The 27,526-nt window shown below is 37.2% G+C and overlaps 1 protein-coding gene across 1 annotated transcript in view; it reads right to left on the bottom strand.

Moving 5' to 3' along the window:
* Positions 1–27,526, bottom strand: part of LOC129748143 (roundabout homolog 1-like) — a 115,037-nt gene that overhangs the window by 1,783 nt on the left and 85,728 nt on the right. The window contains exons 5-9 of the mRNA XM_055742645.1: positions 9,816–9,969; positions 9,584–9,714; positions 9,263–9,403; positions 1,024–1,155; positions 9–940 (exon numbers count right to left, since the gene is read on the bottom strand). Of these exons, the coding sequence (XP_055598620.1) occupies positions 9–940; positions 1,024–1,155; positions 9,263–9,403; positions 9,584–9,714; positions 9,816–9,969 (1,490 nt within the window). The remainder of the gene's footprint in view (positions 1–8; positions 941–1,023; positions 1,156–9,262; positions 9,404–9,583; positions 9,715–9,815; positions 9,970–27,526) is intronic.

Raw genomic sequence — 27,526 nt, 5'->3', positions numbered from 1 at the left:
TAACTTACCATTCCAACCACAACGGGATCCGACTGGGAGCTTGGTAACGATCTTCCATGAGCATTTTCAGCGCGTACTACAAAGTAGTACAGAATACCCGGCCTCAGACCCGTCAGTGTATAACGAGTGTCTTGAACACCACTGGCAACTTCCACCCATCCATCGGTTGCATTTCTTCCAAACATTTCCACAATATATCCTACAATACTGGATGCCCCAAACACTCCACTTTCAATCCACGTAATCGTAGCACTGTTATCCGTCACCTCAACAACCTGAGGCTTCCCTGGAGAACTTGGAAACGATGACACTTCCGGTGCTCGGTAAAAATTAATGTTCGGGTTAGTCGGCGAGTCAACCTTCAACAATGCACTCCACGTAGTCTTGCCCATTTCGTTGCTCGCTACACAAGTGTACAAACCACTGTCTTCATTCTTGCTCAAGCTCGTAATCGTCAAAGTACCGGATTCAGCCACATTCACTCTTGCCGTCGAAATCAACGGAATACCATCCCGGTACCAACTTACAACGGGTTCCGGTGTTCCAACTGCCTTGCAAGGGAGCGAGGCTATCGAATTAATCGGCAGCGTCTGGTTAACCGGTCCCTGCAAAATCACCGGTGGAGGTCGATCCCCCTGAAGGTTTACACTCAACACAACCCTGGTGCTAACACTTCCAACACTATTAACCGCATTACACACTACCACCTTTCCATTTTGTACCCTCTCAACAAAGTACACCCAAAGGGCACTTTTCCCGTTCCCATTTTCGGTCACTTCAAAGTTTTCGAACCGACTTCCGGAAAACAGTAAATTTCGGCTACCTTCCAGGGTCCAGAACACAGTTGGTTGCGGATACCCAGTGGCTTGACACTCAAACACTGCTTCCGCTCGAATATCTACCATCTGGTTTGATGGACGGTGAACGAACTGCGGTGGTGCTAAGAATAGAGACAAAAACAAGCATTGAAGTTAAAGTTTAAACATTGGTGCAAACGAACCATCAGAAAAGGTTAGAACTTACAATGGACGGTCAAACTTCCGGTGCCGGTAACGGATCCAACGGCATTGTCCGCTTCACAGCTGTATTCACCCATGTCTTCGAGGGTAATGTCATCGATCTGCAGGCTTCGATCCTCTAGGACATGAACTCGACCTGGAACGAAAAGATTGAAGGCGAGGTGTTACAAACAGGAATTGAAGCATGCTAACTGTATTTAGTGACAATTTCTTGAAGATTAGTAAATCTATATAGCTGTTGTTAATCGTAGACGAGTAAAGAGGTCGCCACAACCAAATTCTCAAGCGATGCTAGAGGTAGGTTGTATTATTTTGCAGGATCCAACTGAACAGGATTCACAAGTTTCAAAACCCATGGAATCATGGACTCTTGGACAAACTTGTAAGTTCCTCATTCGTAGATTTAGGGTGAAATGGTTTGTATCTTTGTTAGGTTTAATTGGAGTATAAGCTTATGCTTGTAATATTTCGATGATCCGAAAACCCCTAAACATTGTACGAACAATTCAGGTCAAATGTTATGAACAAAAAAGTAAATTCTGACCCCAGAAAATACAATAGTCTTGATCTTTTTGTAGTAGGTCCTAATGATAACAGGAATCGCCCTAAAGGTTATTAACCGCGTCCATGCAGCGCTCTACTTCTCTCGAGAGGTTTTCAGGCATCCTTGTCAATATTTTGTGTTTTCGTCCAAGGCGTCAGATGAGATCCTGAACAGAGTCAGGAGTCGCATTTTAGTAGTACTTTTAAAACCTTTTTCCAACCAGAGATACGGCAGGAAAATATAGTTCGCGAGCTGTCTAATATACATGTCTGTCTTTTTCTCACCTTACAGCTGACAGATAACTCGAGTTCGGAGATGAAAACGATTTTGAAAACGATATTTTTGGGGAAGTTGAGCTAAATATAGTGACCCTTCTGCCATAATGAAGATGATCTAGGCGCGTCTTCAGAAAAATCATCGACGAAGTTGCACAAAAAATCTCAACATATAGAATCGAAGCCTTCGACGGTTTCTAAAAAAATGACCTTCATACCAAGCCTGACAAAGGCGTTTAAAAGCTTCCGGCAAGAAAAAAAAATCGGGAAAGAGCATGGCGCTGCTGACAAGAATCACGAAGAAAAGTTGAAAAATATCGTGTCTTCTAAAAAAAATTCTTCACCGTACAACATTTCGTAAAAATGCTAACGGAGAATTTTAGGCTGTTAGAAAGATCCCCAGGCCACATGAACCTGCATCGTTTAAGAACTGGAATCATCCGTAGTTGCCAAATTTTGCTGGTGAAAATCAAGAGAACATCCTGAAGAAGTGAGAATCATCCATTTTGGTTCTATGGTATGCTGTCAAACTGTGGACACGTCTATATTTTGGTTCCAGCAGGTGCTTTCCAGTTCAGAATTGACCGGCCAATAAAGTGAAGAAACTGCTACTTTTGAATGCAGAGAATTTTTCAGAGTTCATATCGACCCTCATCTGAATGATCTCGACTTTGCTGCCTGAAGTATATTGAAGGTTTAAGTCTGCTCTTAAAACAGATAGAGAGTTAAAAATGAAAAGATGTTGAAAATGAGTGGGTATAATTTTATTCAGAAGCATTTTCATCACATGTCATAAAATTGTTCAGCACGAATCCAGATCGGAACGAGTCTCGCAAACGGACCGATTACTGTAAAAACAAAAGTTTGTCAGTTGAAAGCCGTCCAAGTTTTGTTCGGATTTTCTGTTCTGTTTTTCGGTACCAACTCCCCGCTGCTTAAAATCAGTGTCGAAATGACAGAAACAAAATTCGTCGTCTGGTTCCACTGGTTGAACGACACCAACTTTAGACCGATTTCTGGCAGACTATTTAATCTGGGTTAATCAAAGCAATAATATTTTTTTCAGACGACACTGCTGAATATTTGTTTTCAAGTTTGGTACAACTTTTTGGAATCTGTTAAATTTTAAAACCTTTCAAGGTGAGTTTATTACGACATTTCGCTCTACTCGACAGTGACTGGAGTCGAGTAGAATTACTCGACTCGTTTAAAGTAATAGGGCCCATAGTCTCATGATTAATTTAGTAACATTTGAGTTATGCTTTTGAATGTAGCACCTTCCCGGCAAGCAAAAAATCTAATATTTCGTATTTGTGTTATGTGTTTAACAGTGCTAAAACCAATTTTTTTTCCGGTAATCATCCAAAAACTATCTCCTAGGGTCTTTCCTGTCGATTACACCTGAAGTGCTGTTCCATCCCGGTTGCCCCTTTACGGCATCTTTACGGCATCCGATCGCCTCATAAATTTTAATCGGATTTCTGGATAGAAAACTGCGTTCTCGTCGGTGGATTAATGGGTCAGTCGTTCCGACAATATTTAGTCGGGACTTTTCGACAAAAACATGGCTTAACCAACCCGGATTTTCTAGACAACCCGTGGAGGTAGCCTACAGAAAAATGATGGGTGATATTGTTGTTCAGTGTTTCTTTTTATTATTAATTGGTATTATGTAAGTTGAAATAAAAATAAAATGCATTACCGCAACTATCGCAAAAAAAACCGATTGCGTTCGGATCCAGACCATTTGTGTCCGATTTTGATCTGAAAACTGTCAGATTTTGGTTGGAAAACTGACCGATTTTGAACTGGAAAGGACCGGGACCCGGCAGTTGCGTCACCTGGGCACTGAATTTGTCCAAATTTGGTTCGTTTTCTGGTTTGTTTTCTAACCGATTCACGAGTTGAACTGACCAGAGCCCGACCGATTTTTGTCAGAATTTTTTATCCGGGAAACAACTTTTTGGAGGGGGGCAGTCAGATTTGGTCGACAACTTCACTTCAAAGTAGTAGATCAAACTTGGTTCACCCTTTGCAGTGAGCACGAAGTTTTCTTCACACACAAAATTGGCCTGTCTTCATGAAGCTTTCTATGCAGCGTTCTATGCATCTCATAATTTAAGTTCTTATTGATACTTTCAAGTTCCAAAACAAGTGATAATGATCTTCTTTTCAGCTTCCAGCAGCCTTTTAATTCAGCTCCAAAAATTCGTAAAATGAGCAAAAAATTATCTCTCTATCCCAATTGCACCCTTGGCATCGGTTCATATAACCTTTTCTTGATTATTTACTATGTTCAGTACATGATGCCGCCATGATGCCTCGCGCCGAATCCTAAACTCAACATATTGCAAAAATGCTTCTTTCTTAAATTTCCTACATATATTATATCAGAATGGTCACTTATTGAAAAAAAAACTTGCCCGGCTTGTGGATCGAACTCCGACCATCGTGGTGAGAATCGAACAAGTTACCACAAGACCACGCCTAGATGATGTTCTAACTGAAACTAAAACTCGAAGTGGTGATATGATTTTGAAAGTATCTCAACGCACTTTTTTAACTAAGTAAATTCCATTTTGAACACTTTTGTGCCCTTCATGTGACTTAAGTCCCTTACAACGTACGTATTAATCACTTTTGCAACTTAGCAGTTCATTAAGTTGATTCTCTTTGTCAGCCAATATGTAACTTTCAAAGCCTTCATTCAGGTAAATATGTTACATTTGGTTGCTTGGTTGCCAGTTACAGGCAGCGATGCCACACATACCGATTTTCCGGTATTTATACCGATTTTTGGCAAAAAATACCGAATATATCTAAATATTTTTGAAAAATTGGAAAAACTTGTTTAGACTTTTTTTTTCAAAATTCGTGTAACTCAAACTACTGTGTTCGAAACAATGTAATCCTAGTTCCTTTTTAACAAGCAAGTCTCAGCGTAGAAGATAGGGATTCGCGTTCGGGAGGCCGAGAAGTACGGTTCGGTTTTTGTGTGTGCTCCGGTCGCGTTTACAAATAGCATTATTTTAAAGTTTCGAGTTCCATTCGAAGGTTTATTTTATTTATACTAAAGTGTCCTTTGGTTTCGTCTGCAAGTTGCTGTTAGGTTTTATTTGATCAGACTCCTGAAAACCAAGAAATTTAAAGAGGCTCTGCCGCCATTCGGCGATAATTTTTTTCTTCCCCGTTGTGTGTGACAGTTCGTCGGCATCGCGAATGTGTGGTTGCTTTTGTCGGCTTGCTTTGATTTTCGGATTATCTGGAAATTTCCGAAATTGGGGCGATCTGTTAAGTTAAAGCTGAGGTTAAGTTAAAAATCTCAAGCAAATCATCCAAAGTCTGCGCTTAGTGATGAATTCGTTCCTGGAACAAAAAAGTGTTAACGTGACGAAGTGGAATATGGGCTTGGGTTTAGTCAGAATGTAATGAAAATCTCTAGGAGCACGAGACAAAACAGGTCTCAACATGGACTTGTTGGAACTTTGTTGGTGCACAACAACAAACAACAAATGGTACAGAAGCAGAAAAACTTGGTGAGGACGTTCTATTTTTTTTTTTTTTTATTTTGCTGAACTTCTCTCTCTTTTGCTCTACTGCTGACTTTATTATTGATGAGTGGATCATGTTACTGCCCGTTTTCAAGTTCTGGAAACAAGTTCCAATTTTTCGTATATGTTCGAGCTCTTTCCATTTATAATGATTTTGCACTACGCATTTTGCATTCAGCGGCAATTAATTTTATTTAATCTGATACACACATTTATAACAAGATCCATAGTAATGCCATACTGAAGTATGCCAATGCTAAGCTGGATGCGACAGTATCATTTTACTTTTTTGCAGTATATTGGTTGAAACCTTCGATAAAATTATTCTCTACTTTTGTTTAACGAAGTCCCAGGTTGTACCAAGCTACAGAACTCAAAAGGCTGCATTGTAGGTTACAAAGCCAATGGAAATACATAATAAATTGGTTTGTGTTTCAACCGTTTACTAAAAACTTTCTGATCATTAACCCCTCATACTATCCAGTAGACGGAAAGATACGAAGTCAAAACAGCTGATCTACAGAAACCCAAATGTAATATTCTATATTCTAAATATTATTGCGGTGAGTATAATGTTGGTAAGTATCATAATTTCCTAATTCCTTAACAGCATTTAATGTATCAATATTCCATATATACTTTCCCAAATGACATAAATTCATGTTTAGGTCTTTACATATTCGAAATATTATATGAAGCGTTTGGTAGGGATCTCCACGCTTCATTCCTCCACTGTATCCTGTATCTTTCGCGGTTTTCATCACATGGTTGGCCTGGCCGTAGTAATATCTGCAATGCATAGGAATATGTAACAGGTAATACGCTGAAAAGAAAAATGATAGACGCAAGTCTTCCATTTTCCAGGATGCCTTCATGTTTTGGCCATGTTGATGTAAGAAGAAGAAGAAGAAGAAGAAGTCTCAGCGTAGAAGATAGTATCTTTTGCAAACTGCCTTGAGATTGAATCTTGATAATCAAATAATATGGCAGATTTGAGATTATAACAGTTTAAGACGTCAAATGATCAAATCTTGAACTAAGCTTCATTGAATAAATTTGCGCATTTTTTTGGCAAAGTTGTAAAACATTACAAAAATTTTAAAACAAAGATTACCACTCATTAATCATAATTCAAATCGTGCAGTCTTCAATAAAGTTGATTTTTTTTTTGTATTTTTTTTTTAAAACGGCTCATACCTTTAGGCTTTAAGGAGCCAAACTTGTTTTGTTTGATGACAATTGTGTGCTTATGATTAGTTCACTTTTTGAAGAAAAGATAGAAGATTGACAGGGAAATGTGAAAATAAAAAGAATTATAGACGAATGTCAATAGCTTTTAGGAAAAGATATATTAATAAAGTTGTTGAATGAGTTAAAATATTAAATTTCAAATACTCAATGGCTTTTTTGAAAAATATTGGAAATAGTTGGGATCTGATTTTCACAACAATGCAGTGGTCGGAAAGTGTTTCAAATACAGAAGCGTCGTTGTCATGCATGATTGTTTGTATGATTTGGTTGAAGAAGGAAAATTTGACTGCTTTGATTTTTTGGCTCTGAATGTAGTCAAGCATGGCTCAGTGAAAATGATTGATTTTCGGAAGCATGCATCAATGTTTTTCTTAAACAAAAACTTCTAGGCAAGATTTGAATCCATGATTTAAGGATTATAACATTATTTAAAATCAGCTTTAAGTTTTCATCTTGGCTTATTATTTTTTTATTATTTATCCTCTTTCGCCCCTGAAATTTTTACCCGTTACAGTCTCTGGAGTGTAAATTCGACACTGCTGCTGACGAATCTAATATATCTTTCTTGTTTCTCAACCAATTTTTACAAAATTTATAGTTGGAAACCTCGTAGTCTCACTCAAATATATTTTTCAGACAATATTCAACTTAAACACATAAGTTTTCCGATATTCAAAGTCTAAGAAAAAATATCCGAAAAAAACATGCTTCGAAAAAAATACTGTAGATATGCTAAGGAATGCTCGAAAAAAATTTCCCTAGTGTCCAAGAAATCTAAAGTTATTTACTATACACTGCACATAAGAATGTATTTTTTTGATTTTTTTAAAGACCACAAAAAATGTAAAAAAGGTGTAAAAACCGTACTTTACAATCATTGGTCCGTCAAAATTGTATAAGTCACCACAGATAAATTTTGAAAAGAGGATTGGAAAGATGACGTTATTTGGCACATTTTTGCATTCGTTGATTCTCAAAATACGAAACGATTTTTTGACAAATTTTCAAAGGCATTCATTTAAATCATCAGAAAGCCAATTTCATAGCGATTCTAGAAGTGTAATTTCATAAGCGCTGCGAGACTTAAATTCAGAACGCAAAATTTTTTTAGTCAGTTATTAAAATAAAGGCTCCAAAAATGCTTTTCTATAAATAAGCAGCATAGTAATACTAAATAATAAAAGCGTTTGGAATTAGCGTCTCTTTAACAGAAAATATGGTATTTCAAAATCCCGATACTATATAATTATTAGCCAATAATCTTTCAATAGACTTGGTTCTAAAAGTTTACAAAAACATACCCAATACCGATCTTTTCGGGATTAAAAATACCGATTTTAATATGGCATCACTGGTTACAAGCTAGAGGGAAACGAATTCAAAAGGCATAGCATATGTCTTGCGTCCTTGTTTGTCCCTAGATCGAATGCCCGAGGATTTAGCTATTGCTAGATCTACGGATTTTTTTTTTGCACTTCAACGGATCGGTGCTCGAAAACTACCGAAAAATTATAGGGACTCTGCGGATAAACGGAAATTCTTCCTAACGACCCAAAAAAAAAGTTATCAATATTCATTTTTCCAAAATCAGTAAATTTTACGTTTTTTGTCAAAACTACGGATTTGAGCGGTTTGCAATCTGGCAACGCTGCTGGGGAGGAAATGGGTGATAATTTCAACCACTGCTATTAAGTAACGCTGTATATTTCTTTAAACTAATGTTTCCTCGAAGAGATTCTTTTTTCTTAACTCTAAACGTTCAACTTTCCAGGATATGATAGCTAGCATCTTACTAATGCTAAAACCACCAACCCACAGAAATGTACTATGTATGCCGTGACCGGGATTCAATCTCATACCCTCTCTGGCTTAGAAGACTTGAAGGCTATCCTCAACGCCACAGGCTGCGGCTTCAGAATGTTCATGTGAATGTGTATCTAAGCAACTAAGCAACATTTTAAAATTGAAAATTTAAAACACATAGAACAGAGAAATCTTTTATTGCTCACAAAAATAATATGACTAAAAACGATCCATTGAAAATGACAAAATAAAACTTAACAACCTAATTCGCAATAATGTCGACAAACCCATAGGCTTTCGACATACAAGTCGATTAATCCAATGACTGATAAAAGCTTTTCGGCTCGTAGAGGTATTTAATATGATACCGGCTACTGGACGGGTATCGTCTATTTAGTCATTAGAACATTGCATTGGATTCATTCTGTGTGTAGCTTCTGTACACAAAAAGCTAAGGAGTATTGAGGTTTCACAAAATGCACCAATGGGATTAAGCTCAAAAATGTAATTAATTTATCTCCTCAGCCCCTGGATCACGAAAGTCAACAGAGTAGTGACAAAGCTACCACCAACATGGGGGCTTTCGGATGGAAATTGAGAACACTAACCGACTTTAGCTTCAAGTTCACTGGCTGGGGAAAACTTCAGTAGAGCAAAATTGTTTTAAAGCGGTTGTCATCATGCACAACAACCGAACCTAAAGCCGACCGACCGGTCTCTAAACCAGATTATGCCAATAAACCGGAACATTTCCCATGTACCAAGGTGGGTACGAACAACAACACAGCAGTGTGATAGAACAGAGAAAAACGCACTCACCTAGTGGCATATTGCCACCGGAAGCGGACCGCCTCCACAGCACATCCGGCATCGGGTCGCCTCCTACCCGGCACTGAAACACCACCGAGCTGCCCAGGATGGCCGTCTGGTTCTGGGGTCCTCGCACCAGGAACGGTTTGACTGCGGAACAGAAACAGAACGGAAAAGATAAAACAATTTATATGACATGTTGAAAGCTGGCAATGGCAATGTGTTTAGAGGTGTTTTGTGTCGGACACTAACCGGACACGCGGTGGAGGCGGAAATTGGTTGGTATGTTTTGTGTGTCACCTTGTTTGGAGCAATAAAAAAAATAGTTACCGTGCACTCGAAGAAAGGCCACGGCTGATTCCCGGGTTCCGACCACGTTTTTAGCCACGCACTGATACCGGCCATCGTCTGATTGGCGGGCATCCTGAATGGCTAGATTTCCGCCATCTACGATACGAACGCTAAATTTGGGAAAAAAATAAATACAATTGTTCGTAAAACTCTCAGTTTATCTTTAAGTTAATTCAATTTAATAATTTCTTTAATGATGAAAGAAACATACCGTTTTGAGTTGCTTAAATCCAGTGTTTGACCATTCTTCCGCCAGCTGATAGTTGGTTCTGGGTAACCTTTTGGCGGACCACATTCCAGCATGACAGTTTCACCCTGAGCAACGCGAGTATTTTGTGGCTCCAGTCGGAAATCTTCGCGTAAAACTGTGGAGAGAAGATCAGAAAAGAATTCTTTTATTAATCATTATTTTGATAAGGTTGAAAAAACGGTACCTCCATTAAAATTTCAAGTTCATTCTGTATAATTTTGCTTCTTAGCAACAGGCTTTAAACTTGAAATCTATTTTTCATTCGCTGGATAATTCTTTGAAGCTAGACAATCGTGCTACCTTTATTCCGAAGCACAATCCACCAAGCACGTCACGGCTTAGGAAATCTATCCCGAAAATTGCGATAATTAATCCGGATTTTCGTGCACACATTCTCGCATGGATTTTCTCCGCTTCGTCGTGAAATCCCGTGAACGCAATATACCGGGACTACATCTTCCGACCTTCCGGTGAAGCACAAGTGTCAGTGACAGTCACGCACGCACGAGACCTCCAGGCGGCAGCAGCAGCAAGCTGCTCCCGTGTAGCACGGATGGAAGAAAAAATCAAACAGCCACGTTCCTGCCCCCCAAATCGAATAGACTCAATCGAACGTGTAGCTGTCGATCATGATTACCGTGAAATATGGTGCACAGGACCCGGTGATGCCAGGAGGATGTTGTCCCTCAAACCGAGTCAACGAGAGTTGAAGTAAAATTCTTCACCTCCCGTTGAACCCAGCGATGTTTCACATATTGCCATCCTGGTAATCTGGTACCTTCCTATATTGCTGTTGCTGCTTCTGTCAATGTCGCCGGCATTGGGTGGAAGCCAACTCGACCGGAAGTCAAAAGTCAATCGAATGGCTGCGTACCCATCAGTGAAGGTGGAATGAGCGCCATCGATACGTTACAAGCAACATTTCCACATACATATGACCTTTCCATGTCAAGTGATGCTATTTGGACATGTTTTCGAAGATTGATTTTCGTTACATGATGTTTGGGGAAAGACACACATGGAAAAAACATCTACTGAACGTGATCCCGGATTATCCTTGATGTCGCTTTTAGTAGCCTATTTTTGTGACGGAAAGCGAGTGTGCCTAAATTATGCATATATCGGCTACTGAACGATTTTGAATTGAACCATCAAAACAAAAAGCTGATGTTTTTGAAAAATAGTAGTGTTTGTTTTTCTTTTTTTTTAATATTCGAATAATTTTTTGAGAATACTATGACTTGAATTCTTTAACATTCCTGACATTTGCCCTAGTTACACGTAGGCCCAGACCCAGAAAAAAGTGAGGATGCCAGATCTTACACCTTACATCTATAAACTTTGCATTATAAAATTGTTTCAATCTTCAGGAGTGTTTTTATCATACAATACTTTTTTTTTTGTTGAATGATAATTTTTGAATTAAAAAAAAAATCTCATATTCAACATAACTAAACCAGTTCAATTTAGATAATTTTTATTTTTGTGTCATTTTTCAACGCACCTACATGACGTAAAAAGCTGCATTTCCATTGTTTATTCTACATTTTTCATATTCAGTCAAACATTGATTTCAGTTGTAGTTAAATATTTTATTTGAATAAAAGTGTAGAAATAAAGAGTTTTTTTTTCAAAATAATGATAGCTTACCTCGATCTATCCATGCACGATTCATTGGAATCCCCTACCAAATGTTTATTAGCGTTTACTACAAATTTCAAGGAATGAAATCAAAAGACAATGGAATCGCTCTCGAGTTTGGGTGATGGTTTTCCATGAGTGCAAGTGCGATGCAGCTAAAATTTCATCCAACTTGTTACAGATCTTACATATTTTTCTGAAGATGAGAAAGAATAGCTTTTCACTTTTATCGCCTATGATCGTATTATTCACATCAGTTTTCGAAAAAAATAGCATCTGCGTTGCATTGCGATACAGATCATGTTATTGAACTGTTGATGAACATGAACTGGCAAGCAGAGCTTGAAGATCTGAGTGTAGATGACGCGGTATCTACCTTCTACTATCATATGTGGGAGATTTTACGAGCGCACACACCTCCTAGACGGTTGCGCCGACAAAAGACTTATAATCAACCTTGGTGGAATTCTGAACTTCGGAGAAGTCGTAACGTTGTTCGTAAAGCCCGCAAACGATACTTTCGAGACAAGACTGATGAAAAAAACAAATCATTCCTCTCTAGATTAGAGACTGAATATTCGGCAATTCGTAACGCTGCCTTTGATCAGTATATTTTGAACATCGAACGTAACGTTAAACAGGATCCTTCCTCTTTCTGGAAATATATCAATAGTCGTCGACTTGGAAATTCTATTCCTTCTTCAGTAACGTTTCAAGAACGGACATCGGAAAGCGTCAAGGATTCTGCTGGTTTGTTTGCCGAATTTTTCAGTAGCGTGTATAGCTCTCACTCTCCAGACTGCACTAATGATTACTTTGGAACACTGCAAAACCGTGACATTAGACTCCCACAGCCCGTATTTTCAGACCAGGAGGTTCTAAAAGTATTGGTATCTATGGATTCTTCGAAAGGTTCGGGGCCTGATGGGATCCCAACGTCGTTGGTCTCCAGAATTGCTGTATCACTTGCCACGCCACTTAGCATGATTTTCAATCTATCGATATCGGAAGGTGTCTTTCCTGCTCTTTGGAAAATGGCATCTATTTCTCCAATTCATAAGTCTGGAAACGCTCATCGTGTGGAAAATTGCCGACCAATATCAATTCTTTGCTGCTTCTCTAAAGTTTTTGAAGTGCTGATGTACGAAAGGTTGTATACTGCAGCTGTCCCGTTACTCACGGAGGTCCAGCACGGCTTTGTCAAGAAAAGGTTAACGTTGACAAATTTAATGTGCTATGCCAGCGAACTGCATACCGCAACATATAAGAAACTGCAAATGGACTCAATATATATTGACTTCGCCAAGGCCTTCGATAAATTTCCACACAGAATCGTCATATAAAAACTTACTCGCTACGGCTTTCCTGTATGGGTAACAAAATGGTTGTCGTCGTACCTGCTTAATCGTCGAGGTTTTATCAACATTCGTGGTACTCACTCTACTGTGTTCAACATGCCGTCTGGTGTACCGCAGGGCAGCCACTTAGGACCGCTCATTTTCGTGCTGTTTATAAACGATTTAGCATCATGCCTTCAATCACCGAAACTACTGTTTGCTGATGACTTGAAAATCTATCGAATCATAGATTCAATAGTGGATTGCGCTGCGCTTCAAGATGACATCGACAGATTACTGGCGTGGTGCAATATATGTACATGGAATGGGAGTCAATGGCGGTAAGTGTAAGTGCATACGCTTCTTTAGAAGTAGATCCTCAATCGTTTACGACTACTCTTTAAGTGGAAGCTCACTCGAAAGGGTAACCTCCATAAAAGATCTTGGGGTTACTTTTGATCAAAAGCTCACTTTTGCCCAGCATGTCGCGAAGACTACAGCCAAAGGCTTTGCTTTGCTCGGTTTTCTTCGTCGGAATACGTCAAGTTTTGAAGACCCGTACGCATTGAAAACTTTATTTTGCTCGCTAGTACGCAGCGTCTTAGAATATGCTGTTCCAGTTTGGGCACCCTACCACTCCGTCCACAGCGACAGGATTGAAAGTATCCAGAAAAAAAATCTGCGGTACGCATTACGCCGTCTGCCCTGGCAAGATCCCGTACGGCTACCTCCTTACTCTGAGAGGTGTGGCCTACTATCAATGACGCCTTTGAGTCGAAGAAGAAACTATCTGCAACGAATCTTCATCTACGATATTTTGACCAACGCTATTGACTGTCCCCAACTGCTCCAGAGTTTAAACCTCTACGCTCCAGCTAGACAACTTCGCAATCAGTTGATTTTTTGGTTGCCAATAAGCAGAACAGTATTTGGACAAAATCACCCCTTACACCGATGTTGTCAAGCTTTTAATGTTGTCTCGCACTTATTTGACTTTCATTTATCTAAATCTTCGTTTAAAAGTGCAATACGTGATGTAAACTAATTGTTAACTAATTTTTAATAGTATTGTAATCTTATTCATAAGTTAGTTTTTAATATTAAGTCTGTATGGCAGTAGTCAAAGACTCAAATAAATAAATAGAAATTTCAGTTTTTTTTTCTGTAATAATGTAATATAAATTTATGATGAATTGTTACAAATAAAGACATATTTAAAAAAAAAAGGTATTTTTTTCTGTCAATATGTTCAAAAGACGAGCGAACTTGCGTCGTTAAACTTCTTTTTAAAAAGAAAACTTTTCTCCATGCAAGTTGTGAAGACAGACGGAGCACAAGAAACAATATTCAGTTTTAATAACCATTTAATCTTAAGATCCATGTTAAGCTTTTCCTCTGTGCCAAATGATGATTATACAGTTAACAAATCAATTAGTTTCTACAGTTTTTTTTCAATCTGCTAATTCCTCAACAGATTGGTAACCAAAATTAAGTTTTAAGACATCATTTTTTCTGCATAAGAGACAGTTCACTGCGGCTTTGTTGTGTTTTCATTCTTAGCACTATTACCCTTTTTTATTTATGCTACTTAGTTCTTTAGACTGAATACTATTTACCACGAGCGTTCACTTATATTGGTTCTTAAGTTTAAAATATGCAACTTCAAGATATGGTCTATTAACGTCCAAAAGAGTTATAATCTATATTTAACCATGGCATTTGATGATCAGGATTTGATCTCAAGACAGTGGACATAGAAGACAAAAATAATTTCCACTACGTTGAGGCTTGCTGGCTTTTAAGGCATTAAGATAGCTCTAAATTAAAAGCGATTGTTTTATTTTAGAAATAATTTTTATTGAACGAACTCTTCAAAAAACTGTATGAAATTGGTATGTTTTGTCAAAAAAAGGTATTTTGTGCATACCGATTCTTGATCAGAAATTTCGTCAAAATCGGTATAAATACCGGCAAATCGGAATGTGTGGCATCGCTGCTGACAGCCACTCGGGGAGCTGAGATAAAGGGAGGATATACGTCAACGATCACATAAATTGTGGCAAATTGTGACAATTTGTGACCAAATGTGTGGAAAAAAATTTTTTACTTAAAAAAATGCTACAAAATAATACATTCCATGTATAAAAACGGAGACGGGTTTCTTTGTGACACTATCACTTAGAAACAGACGGTCAAACGGAAAAAAAGGTAACCGAGGGTTTTTTTCAAGTGAGTGATGGTTTGTATATTAGTTTCAATAATTTAACTTTTTATGAAAGAGGGGCCCCAGCTAAGAATAGGACACACCTCGAACAATTTTAAGACGATTTTCAGACCGCCCGACATTTTTACACGTTCGTCGCCATGCTCATTTTGGTAGTTTTACTAGCTGGGCCATAGAAATTCTCGGTGCGAAAAAGTTAGGAGGAAGATCTTCATTTGCAACGTGTGGCTTAACTGAGCGGCTAACTTGAATAAAAGAGCGTCACACGTTTTTGATGTGACGGGGCCTCCCAGGAAATACACTCAGTGATTGAATTTTGCTGAGCATGAATTGATCAACCATCTCTCGCTCAACGCTTTACTCGGAAGCAGCCTTGCCAGATCTACGGATTTCTCCGTAGTTCTACGGATTTTCAACATTTCTACGGAGCTACGGATCGATGCTCGAGATCTACGGATTTTCACCATTTCCTACGGATTTTCTACGGATTATCGAAAAAATTCAAGGAATTCTGCGTTAAATGAAAATTCTACCTGACGACCAAAAAAAAAAAAAAAGGTCATCAAGTTTCATTTGGTCGAAATCAGTACATTTTTCGATTTCCGGTAAAATCTACGGACTTGAGCAGTTTTCAATCTGGCAACGCTGCTCGGAAGCAAAGGCTGCTTTGAGGCAGCGAAAACGACAAAACCGATGATGCATACGCTCTCACATGGCCCACCTTCAAGAAGCAATATACATTCGAGTCAGCGATTCCAAAAAACCAAACGAATGGCTCTCACTCATCTCCTGTTACATTCTTGAGGGAGCCGAATTCAAAAGGCAGAGCAAACCCGAGTCTCCTCGTTTGTGCCTGGATCGAATACCCGAAGTTTTTCTGCTATTGCTATTATTGCACAGCAACCGCACGCAGGCAGCTAGTTTTTTCGTTTCTTTTCCTCCCCTCTCCTTGCTCCATACGTTGCGGGCCTATGCTATGCAATAAGTTCGGTTCTCCTCAACGACAGCTATCGGCTTGAGTCCATCAAATTCAATAACGTAAATGAGTATGTGTGCCTCGTTTACTGCATGCATCATGTAGCGACCGAACGTTGAGAGAGTTCGTTCTGAGCAGCGAACGGATAGTGTCTCTCGGAGCAGATCCTCCTCATGGGGGGAGGTTTGAATGAATGTATATGTATCGTCTCCTGTATTACTATACGAGGCCTCAAAGTGTGTATTTTGAATGCCTCTGATGAGAAAATGGTTGAGGATTTCAATCACTGAAATACACCCATTACATGAAAATGGGTCCCATGGAGACGAACGTGTTAAAGCGTTTCTCAAAATTCTTTCAACATAAAGTGAAATAAAGTTCTGCAAACTAAAATAAGCCTTTCGAAGTAATTCATGCTTGCACTAAGATCCCTCAGGTCGAACCAAAATGTTGAAAAAATGACTTGCAACAGGGGCAATTTGTTCTTAATTTAGGAGCCTACACTCAGACAAAAAAGAAACGTAAAATTTACCTAGATTTTTACGTAAGCGCTCATAACGTGAATTTTTGCTTGACTGACGAGAATCACTTAGAAGTTAATACGAATTCATTTGATCCGTACGAGCTATTCACATAGCTGTTTGCTGTCAAAACAATTCACGTGAACATCCAGTGATCCGCCAAGTAATTTTTCAAAAAGGTCCTTTTGTCATTAAAAGTTAAAAATCCCACCGTTTAGTTTGGTGAAGTTCGATCCGGCTGAACGGAATTTTATCCCAATGCTGACAATTTAGAACTTGAAGTTTTTAGGAACAAGAGCGTCTTTTTTCATTAAATTAACCAGATTTTACTTCTTAACAAGCCAAAGAACAGTATCGAATCGAAAAAGACTGAAAAATTTTCTACGAAAAAAACAATTTCTTTGGCCAAACGTGATTTTTATCTTTCCCTTTAAGATGGCCCTCAGTTCACTTAGGCGTAGCGCATTTTTGCCATTCCCACTGCCTGCAACATTGAATTTTTTCAATAAAATTAGAATAATACCTTGAAGTTCATAGGGTAGGTTAAACAAAATGTTCTGCATTCGCTGCAATTGATACTTCATTTTTTTAATCAATGTTGTGTTTAACTCGATCTGGTCGAATCACGACAAAATATACTTGCACAGCGATTGAAATGGCGGGCGAATGCATGTGTGTTGCATTGTATAATTTTTTTTTCAAAAATCTTCCAGTATTCTGTGTTAAACAATTAGATAAACAGCTATTGAAAAAGTATTGGAAAAACGTCAACTGCATTACACTTTCCAAAAATTTTCTAATGTGCCTGAAATAACTTTTAAAACGCTTGATTGAAAAATAAGGGGTTTAACAACTTTTCCATATTTTTTGAAATCGCGGCGACAAAAAATATAAAAAAGTATTATATAAAATTCGATTTTTTTAAACTTCTATTAAAGTAAAAACCCGATTTAATACACTTAACAGTGGATTTGAGCCTTTCTTTCAGATTCAAAACATATTTGTTTTGCGTGTTTTAATCCATAACGGTAGAATGTTTACAAAAATCACTTTTATAAATGATTTTCGTTAAATGAAGCTCTCAAACGGAATAAACTATAGGGGATGAAAAAAAACTATAGGAGATAAAATTTGTCAAATTTGTCAAAAATGTCAAATTTGCCAATTTTGTCGATTTAATCAATATTGACAATTTTATGGATTTTGCTAGTTTTGATAATTTTGTCGATTTTGTCGATTTTATTAGTTTTGTAATTTTTGTTTATTTGATTCAGTTTTGTCAATTTGTTTAATCTTGTCAATTTTGTCAATTCTGTAAATTTTGTCAAATTTGTCAATTTGATAAATTTTGTCATTTTTGTCAATTATAAGAATTTTGTAAAATTTGTCAATTTGGTCTATTTTGTCAATCTTGTCAATTTTGTCAATTTTGTCAGTTTTGTCAATTTGGTCAAATTTTTCAATTTCGTCGATTCAATCAAAATTGTGATTTTGCGATTTCTGTAAATTTTGACTATTTTGTCGATTTAATCAATTTTGTCATTTTTGTCAATTTTAACAATTTCTTCAAATTTGTTCAGATTTGTCAATTTTGTCAATCTTGTCAATGTTTACAATTTTCTAAATTTTGTCAATTTGGTCAATTTTGTCAATCTTCTCAATTGTGACAAACTTGTCAATTTTGTCAATATTGGCAATTTTGTCAATCATGTCAATTTTGTCAATTCTGTCAGTTTTGTAAATTTTGTCAATTGTGTCAATATTGTCGATTTTGTCGAAATAGTCAATCTTGTCAATTTTGTCAGTCTTGTCAATCTTGTTAGTTTTGCCTATTTTGTGAATTTTGTCAATCTTGTCAATTTTGGCAATTTGGTCATTTTGTCAGTTTTGTCAATTTGGTGAATTTTGTCAGTTTTGCCAATTTGGTCAATTTTGTAAGTCTTGTCTTTTTTGTCAAATTGGTGAATGTTGTCAGTTTTCACATATTGGTCAATTTTGTCAATTTTGTTAATTTTATCACTTTTTTCAATCTTGTCAATTTTGTAAGTTTGTCAATTAAGTCAATCTTGTGAATGTTGTCAATTTTGTCAATTGTGTCAATATTGTCGATTTTGTCGAAATTGTCGATATTGTCAATTTTGTCAATTTTGTCAGATTTGTCAATTTGGTGAAGTTTGTCAGTTTTGTCAATTTGGGCAATTTTGTCATTTTTTCGGTTTTGTCAATTTTGTTAATCTTGTCAATTTTGTCAATCTCATCAATTTTGTCAACGTTTTCAGTTTTGGCGATTTTGTCAATCTTGTCAATTTTGTCAGTTTTGTTAATTTTGTCAATTTAGTTAAATTTGTTTTTGGCCAGCCTGGCCAAAATGGTTAATGCGTATTTATGTGCCTTTTCCAAAAAAAAATCCGAAATGCTTCAAACACTACTATGGAGGACTTGGTGGCGCCACTGTTTGGATTGACTCCCAAGCCGTTTTCGTCAGACACCAACCCCAACAACAAAACGCAACAATTGCACAGGTTTTTCTATGCGAACGAAAAGCTTTCATTGCGCAACGTTAGATCTGAAGAGAAAAGGGAACGAAAAGGGAATTTGCCCGAGAGCTTAAAGCTCGAGAGGATTGAGAAGCATTTGTCTAATTAGATTTGCTTCCACGGGCGAAATTCTCTCCTGTCGTTCGTGCCTAGGAAGAAGCTTCCTGAGCACGAACGGCACGTGAGAAGATGAGAGGATGTGCATACATCGTCCGCGTACCCGTGTTGTTTTCCCCTTCTCAGAGCAATCTGTTTCTGAATATAATGTTGGCCGAAGTTACTATCGCTTTCGTACCATGCAGTGTGGGCATGACTTACTCATCAACGACTTCATTAATTTCGGGGTCGTACCCCTTGGTGAAAACCATTTTTATGTTAAATAATTCGGAACTTCGGTTCCGAAATATTTTGAAATGGTTCGGTTTCAATCTGAACCATTAAAATGAAAACAATACAACAAAATAACAAAATTTGATCTGTCGTCTTCCTCCCACAAGATTTCTGTCACGATGACATCAAACCTGAGTGGGAGTGAAGCTTACCTGTTCTCCCTTCCACACATCGACAGGACCATAGTTTTAGCTAGCAAGCGCGTATCTATGACGTCACGTATACTTTGACGTCATATATACGATAATCTTGATTTTAGTGATTGCTGGTTTTGGCTAGCAAGGCCAATTGACACGTTTTTTTGGATGATAATTACTATGAAAATTTAATTTTCAAACTATTTTGTTATTTTTTCTTTCTTTTATAGACCGAAGAAGAAAAAAAACAAATTTTTTAAGATGAAATCATTTTTATTGTACTGCCCAGTTTCGCAAAAACATGCAAAAAAGTTTACAAAAAATCACACCAATACACACAAATACACAGACATCGTCTGAACTCGACGAGCTGATTCGATAGGTACCTATAAAGGTATATCTAAGACCCATAATTAATGATCTCCAAAATCGACCGATAACTATACCTTTCTGAAAGAAAGGCAAAAACATCCAATTATTTTACTTTTTTTTAATAGAAACTAATTATTAACTTGTTGATGTTTACAAAATTCGTACTTTTTTACTAAAAATTAGCCACTTCCATTATTTCGATGTTTGTTTTTTAACAAGCCCTCAACACCTGTTTTATCGGTTTTGGCGAAAACGAAATACCGAATACCGGTTTAGGTAAAAGTGCTCGGTATTACCATCCTCCATCCATCATTCCATCAAATTCCAAGCTTAGTCCGAATAGTAATGCAATGAAATATTTTTTTTTTTTTGTATTTAATGACTCAATTTTCCTCTCAATCAGGAAGGGTTGTCCTATAAAAGACAACACCGATGCTTTAACTAAAATACTCAGTTAATTAAAAAAAAAGTGTGTCATGGAAGGAGATAGAATAAACAACAGTGTTTGTTAAGGAAAAAAAATACTAGAATACGCTAAAAGAATGAAATCAGGCAAAATATTCCTGAACCACCACATGATCAAGGCTTTGAAGGATAGAACAAACGTGATGTGCTTGATATATTTTGCTCTGAAAAGGGTGATACGGTCAAAATTTGGTCAAGGGAAAACGCGTGTAAATCGCTGGAATCGTTTAATTAAAAAAACAAATTAAATTTCTTTTTCAAGTTTAATTAGTTCAAAATTCAGGAAAAATATTCAGTTAGGCTTCCGCTTTTCCAAATCCGAATTGCCGGGCCTTACGCTTAACCCCTGCCATCAGATTTTGTACAGCCACCTTGTCCACCTTATTCGCCGCAGAAAGCCAGTTTGCCTTGAACTACTGCTCGTCCTTAGCAGTTTTTTTGGTCTTCTTTAGGTTCCGCTTGACAATAGCCCAGTATTTCTCAATTGGGCGGAGCTCTGGCGTGTTGGGAGGGTTCTTGTCCTTGGGAACCACCTGCATGTTGTTGGCGGCGTACCACTCCATGGCCTTTTTACCGTAATGGCAAAATGCCAAATCCGGCCAAAACAGTACGGAACAACCGTGTTTCTTCAGGAAAGGCAGCAGACGTTTATTCAAACACTCTTTCACGTAAATAAAACTTTGACAGTTTCATGTGATTGAAAATATATGCTACCTTTCCCCTTGTAGTCGGCTTTGACGTAGGTTTCGTCGTCCATTACCACGCAGTCAAACTTCGTCAGCATCGTCGTGTACAGCCTCCGGGATCGCGCTTTGGCCGTCGTATTTTGTTTATCATCGTGATTTGGAGTCACTACCTTCTTGTAAGTCGATAGTCCGGCTCGTTTTTTGGCTCGATGCACGGTTGTAGACGATACATCCAGCTTATTTGCGGCACCTCTGAGAGAGAGGTTAGGGTTTCGCTTGAAACTACCTTCAACTCTCCTTGTAGTCTCAGCGGCTTCCGGTTTTCGATTTCCCCCCGATCCAGACCTCCTGGCTGTCGACAAACGTTCCCCAAACACTTTAATTAGATTTGTAGCGGTTGATTTGACAACTTTTAGTGATTTTGCCAGCTTTGCGTGAGCGTAGCATGGATTTTCGCGATGCGCGAGCAAAATTTTGATACGCTGCTCTTCTTCCTTGGACGGCATTTTGACAACTGAAGAATGAATTCCAAAATCAAAATAGGAGCAACATTCTACACACAAACACACCTTCAAAATGAGGAGTGTTCAGGTTTTTTAAATGCAAAATTGAAAGAAATACGTCAAGTTGATATTGATCAAATTTTGACCGTATCACCCTTTAAGGAACCCCTTTCAATCGAAGAACTCATTTAAATGCAAGCTGGAATCTGAAAAAGAACTTCAATTAGAGTTGTTACATCATGGAAAATGCCCAAATCTAGGTATTTACTTTTAAATTGACCAAGACGCCCGCGTTAGCTTCAGTAATTTACTAAAGTACGAAATAGGCAACTAGAATACTTGCGAAAAATGTCAAAACTTTCAGATGTCATAATTATTTTTTCATTTTAAACTCTTGATGCCCTGGTAAATTTTCATTTCGGCAAAATCTTTTAATACTTTCCATATCGAATAAAATATCGACATTTCAAAGTACCCAAGTTATCAGCTACCAGAGCATGAAAGCTTTTTTCCAAAATCTTCAAACATTCAAAAGAAAATAATCCCATTACAATGTCAGCACATGGTTCACTGCACATAGATCCCCAGACAGCGTCATCCAATAATTCCCTACAATTGATAAATGACGTTATCTTTGAGTCGTATAATTACCATTCAGAAGGCTCCACGCACGTAGATTCATCTAATATCACATCGCTATCATCCCCCCATTCTTCCTTGGAGAATTGAACGGAGGCTAAGATTTCAAGATTGTCACTTCCCCACAATTCTTGTAGACGGTAACATTCCGACTAGAGGATTTCCGTCCCCCTTTTTTCTTCCGAAGGAAGCAAGCATCGAATTGACCGAAACGCCAAGCCGCACGACTTTCCCGGTTTTCAGGATTCAGGGAGCTGTCAACCGGGAGTTTCTACATATTTCCACTTTGACAAATGGTGCTTTGTGCTGATGATGGTGGAGCATCTCTCCGGCTCGGTTGAGGGGTGGAAATAAAAATGTTTTGGGGGAAAACATTTTTGATACTCGTCGAAAAGTCCAAAAACGGCGATGCCAAAGGCTGTGATAAAGATGACGGGAGGAAGCTAAATTGAGGGCTGCGAAGGGGCTCCCTAATAAATTGAAATTGACATATTTATTTATGGGTGGAAATCGTGTTCTGTCCCCCATGCTATGGCATGGGGAGGCTTCTTTTGATGGGCGGGTGAGCTCAAAGTCAGTTGTGAGCCTCCTTCACACGTGTCCCATTGAAGGTACGAGTTCTTTTCTACTGTATTATACCCCGGAAATGGCAAAGGATTTCCATTTGGAGATGAAATGTCGGCTGCTGCCAACATCCGCTTATTTCGAGATACAACCGGTTGGCAATTTTTTTATTTCACTTTTTGTGAGCGAATCATAATAACCGCAATGTCTGATGAAGAGTAATTTTCAGTCACGGAATGGGGGCAAAATCACCTGACAATAAGGGGTTTTGCGTTGAAGAGGGAACCACAACTCGTAGGTGTTTTGTTATGATTCAGATGCTGGAGGGTGAGGACACGTGCATTATTGTATCAGAAGTGGGAATGCGAGAACGTGTGCCGAATATGATGTGCGAATGCGATGTAATTACTGTAAATGGTTTATGCTTGGGTCACTGAATTTATGCTGAAACATTACTCTGATTATAGTTGTGAAAATTAAAGGCAAAATTTAAAGTCATTGTATGGAAGAAACTACCTAAAAGTTCAACAGCCAAACAAACTTGTTTTCAAACATCCAAATCTGCCTCCCAAAATGAAGTCAACCATCATCATCAGCAATCGCGATATCTCATCTAATTCAACACCTACCCAAATCTCCCCAACCTTCCGGAATCATTCAGCGACATGTCGTCGTGAAATTCAAATTTCAATCCAATCCCTAATGGGAGTAGGAACCTAATGGGAGGTCGATATCCTGATCGGAAATGACTAGATATTGGATTTCTAACGACGACGAGTGCCGATGCCTTTTCCAATCCGATGCACACCTTCCGTTCCAATTTCAAAACATTCGATTCCTGCCCCCGGGGCCACCGGGCTCTTCGGTCTTCTGTCATTTCCATGGTGGGCGGGCTCGATATCGTATCTCGTCAGTCAGTCAGTCAGTTAGACCCCGGGGGAAGGTTTTTCGGGATGTGTGAGTTTTTAAAATGGGTTTTGGGCGCTTGAACCTATTCCCCAGCTTTAATTGAATCGTTGAAATAAAAGACTCAATCTGGTGCACCGTAATTGGATTGGACCAAGTGTGTTAGGACGGATTGAGGACGCTTTCAAGTTTGTGGAGGAATTCTCACTTGATTGGCATCGTTATTGCAGTTAATTAATAGGGGCGATTGGAGTTGGTGAAAACGATTGCATTAAAATCATTTAGAAAAATCGGTATCAAATGGGACTGACTGGATCTTGTTACAAAGCCAATATCATGTTAAGAGGTTGCATATATTGGTTTCATTTTTCGATATTATTCCAAAAATTAAATTTGCAGATATTGAGAAAATGTGGAACACTGAACTTTTATATTTTGTAAATTGTCTTAGAGATTCAAATTTAAAATAGTAAGTTTGGACTAACTGTCTCAAGATCACCATTTGTGCCTAAGATGTATAAATTTACAAAAAAATTTTGAGAGTTTTTCCAATTTTCAATCATTCAAAAGTGTCCCCTTGATAAGGTATTCATATTGACAATCAAAGTGAAAGATGTGTAGTCTTGTGAAGTGCTTTTTTGATGAAGAAGTTATATAAATGTTTCAGCATATTTACAGGTATTTAAGATTTACTGTGTTTGTGTTTAAACTCAAAATTTTCAACTTTTTACTAAGAAATTGTGAGTGAGTGCAGTCTTGGAACAAAACAAGCTTTAGATTTGAATTTCATTTCTCTTTCGTGTTTAGTAAGTTTTCTTGAGGGCTAAAATTTAAAATAAAAAAAAATTGAAACTATTTTTTGGTATAAACATGAACTTTCGAAAAATTTATTATTTCTTTAAAATAATGAGATTTGGAAAACAAATATTTTCAATCTTCTTCAAAATGAAAACCAGCAAAACACCTTTCAGAAATCATTAATAGGTGTACAGTTGGGTGGCATCCAACAAAACTGACCTAGGGGCGCCTCGAAAAGTTCAAAGTTTTGTTTTTTACCCTTAAAAATCACCAACGGAGGAAACAAAGCAATTTAAAAATCTAAATGTAGTTAAGATGCCAAATCACATAAAAATTCATAAAACATCAAAATCTGAAATTATGTAGGGAAAAAAATTTTTTTGTCAAAAATCAACTTGAAAATTTCAAAAATCACCAAAGGAAGTGGAGAAGTTCAAAATTTAAAATTTGATGCCAAAAGACTAAGAAATGCATAAAACATCGAGATCTGGTGTAATCTCGAAGAAAAATTGTTGGCCAAAAATCGATTTCTAGGACTTCGTTGATTCTCAGAAAAACGACCGACTTTTCGAAAAATAATCCAGAAAGTTCCTTGAAGCCGTTTTTCGTTCGAGATAACACCAAATCTCGACGTTTAATGTATTTCTAAGTCATTTGGCATCAATATCAAAATTTAAAATTTCCGAATTTCCTTTGGTCCCCCCTTTGATAAATTTAGAAAAATTTTGTCGATTTGTGAAAAAAAAATGTAAAGGTCACAATAAATTTTGATGATTAATACATTTTTAAGTCATTTGGCATGAACATTGAAATTTTGATTTTTCCAATCTTTTTGGTCCTTCCTTTGGTTTTTTAAAGGTCAAAAACCAAAACTTTTAACAGTTTGAGGCACCTCTAAATCGAGTCCGATTAAGCTAAAATCTACAAAATGTATATGGTCGGTTTTCAAAATTCGATCATGCCTTTTTTTCCAAACATCCATTGCCACCCTAGTGTACAGTAGACTAGCCCATAACACAAAAAAATCTTATATTCCACGTGGCACCCCCTAGGTTGGTGCCTTTAGGTGTATGTAAAATCGACATACTTTCACTCTTTGTGTTCTAAAATATGTTTTCAGTATGCTAGAAAGCTCAGAATTTCAGGAATAATAGTTCAAACAATGACAAACAAGTTTGTAGAAAATTGTTACGAGATACAAGTTGACTGTAATGAGTTATCCGCAATTGAATGTGTGATTTTTTCGCATTTCTTTGATTTATCGTGAACGGTGTATGGGCTAATAATCGCACTAACTTGATCGCATCGTCGCACAATGAGAATAACAAATAGAAAGTTTGTGTCCTCGGCAAAGTTGCGAAAAAAGCTCTGACAAACATGATTGTGGGGCATTTAGACCTTCTTGCATTCATAAACTTTCTATCTGTTATTCTCATTGTGTGACAATGCGATCAAGTTTGTAAATACTAATAATCCATCTATACACCGTTCACGATAAATCGATGAAATGCGAATAAAATCACACATTCAATTGCAAATAACTAATCACAGTCAACTCGTATCGCGTCACAATCTTTTATAAACTTTTTTGTCATTGTTTGAACTACAAATTCTGAAATTCTGAGCTTTTTAGCATACTGGAAACATATTTTAGAGCACAAAGAGTGAAAGTATGTCGATTTTTCATACATTTTGCTGAAAATCTCCATACAAATTTCAAGTCCTTTGCACCAGCGCGTGCTTCTTCCAAATGACCTGAAACTTTAAGAATGTCATTTTTTCACCTAAATGCACCAATCTAGGGGGTGCCGCGTTGAAAAAAAATGTTATAAAAATCATGCCATACAAATTTGGGCCAGTCTAGTATACAGTGAAGATTTTTAAAATGCATCTGTGCAACAAAATTAAGAAAGTTTTGCGTATTTAATACCTTCGAAATTGCTTGGAAGTTCTCTTTTCAAGCTTTAAATAAAAATCTAAAAATCAATTGAAAATAGCATTAGGAAGTTTTGAAGAAAAAAAAACGAAATTTTCGTAGTTTGTACAGGTTTTCCGAAAGCTAAAGGGTTGGAATCTATTTACAAAAACTAAAATCTGATTTCGATGTCAGCCTTTTTGGACTGAGTTTTATCTAACTGAAGAAATATAGTAATATCCTAATGATTTTCTCATATAAAAACAAGGTTTATTAACTTCGGTACCATTTAAGACCCTCTCTTTTTTTGCTGCTGAGACCAATAAAAACTTCTTCAGAAAATTTCTAGTTTTAAGCCATTTTTCAAAAAGATCGATGCCTAACGAATGCATAATTTCAAAAGGTTAAACCACTGATATTGCACAGTGTAATTTAAAAAGATTTTCATTAAAATTCAAAATCGATATAAAACACCAGTTCAATGGATAACTTCTAAATTACCGATGCTTTAAATCCATTTCTCTATGATTTAAAAAACTTTCATTTGAAAAAAAATATATACTGTTGAGAAGAAAATGATTTTAATTGAGAAAATAATTTCAGATTACTTAAAAATAAAAAAAAGAACCTTCCTTAACACTTCAAGGCCATCGTACTTTTTACTTTTTGGGTTTGTGATATAGCACAGTTGGCAAGTAAGTTGCCTTCTGAGCCAATGTCCGTGAGTTCGAGTCCATTAGTAAGTTTTTCAATAACTGTCCGCCAACTGCAACGTTCATATAAAGTCACGAATGCCCTAAAGATGGTAAAACGACTATAATCGAAACAAAAAAAAAAAAATTTTATTTTTGGAATGTAAATTGCAAATCACATGATTCCGTGCCATATAGTTATCGGCCATATTTATGTTAGATATATTCTATTTAAGAAAATAGAAAAGATACTGCATGATGAATGTAATGCATGGTATGTCGTTTGAATAAAAAATATTTAAAGTATTTCAGTTTAAACCATGCTCACTAAATTGAATTTTTATTCAAATATGTCAACTTTTTGTAAAA

Source organism: Uranotaenia lowii, chromosome 2, assembly GCF_029784155.1.
Source record: "Uranotaenia lowii strain MFRU-FL chromosome 2, ASM2978415v1, whole genome shotgun sequence".
In the NCBI taxonomy this organism is placed as follows: Eukaryota; Metazoa; Arthropoda; class Insecta; order Diptera; family Culicidae; genus Uranotaenia; species Uranotaenia lowii.
The sequence above is the reverse complement of the archived record's forward strand: the minus strand, read 5'-3'. Positions and strand labels throughout refer to the sequence as shown.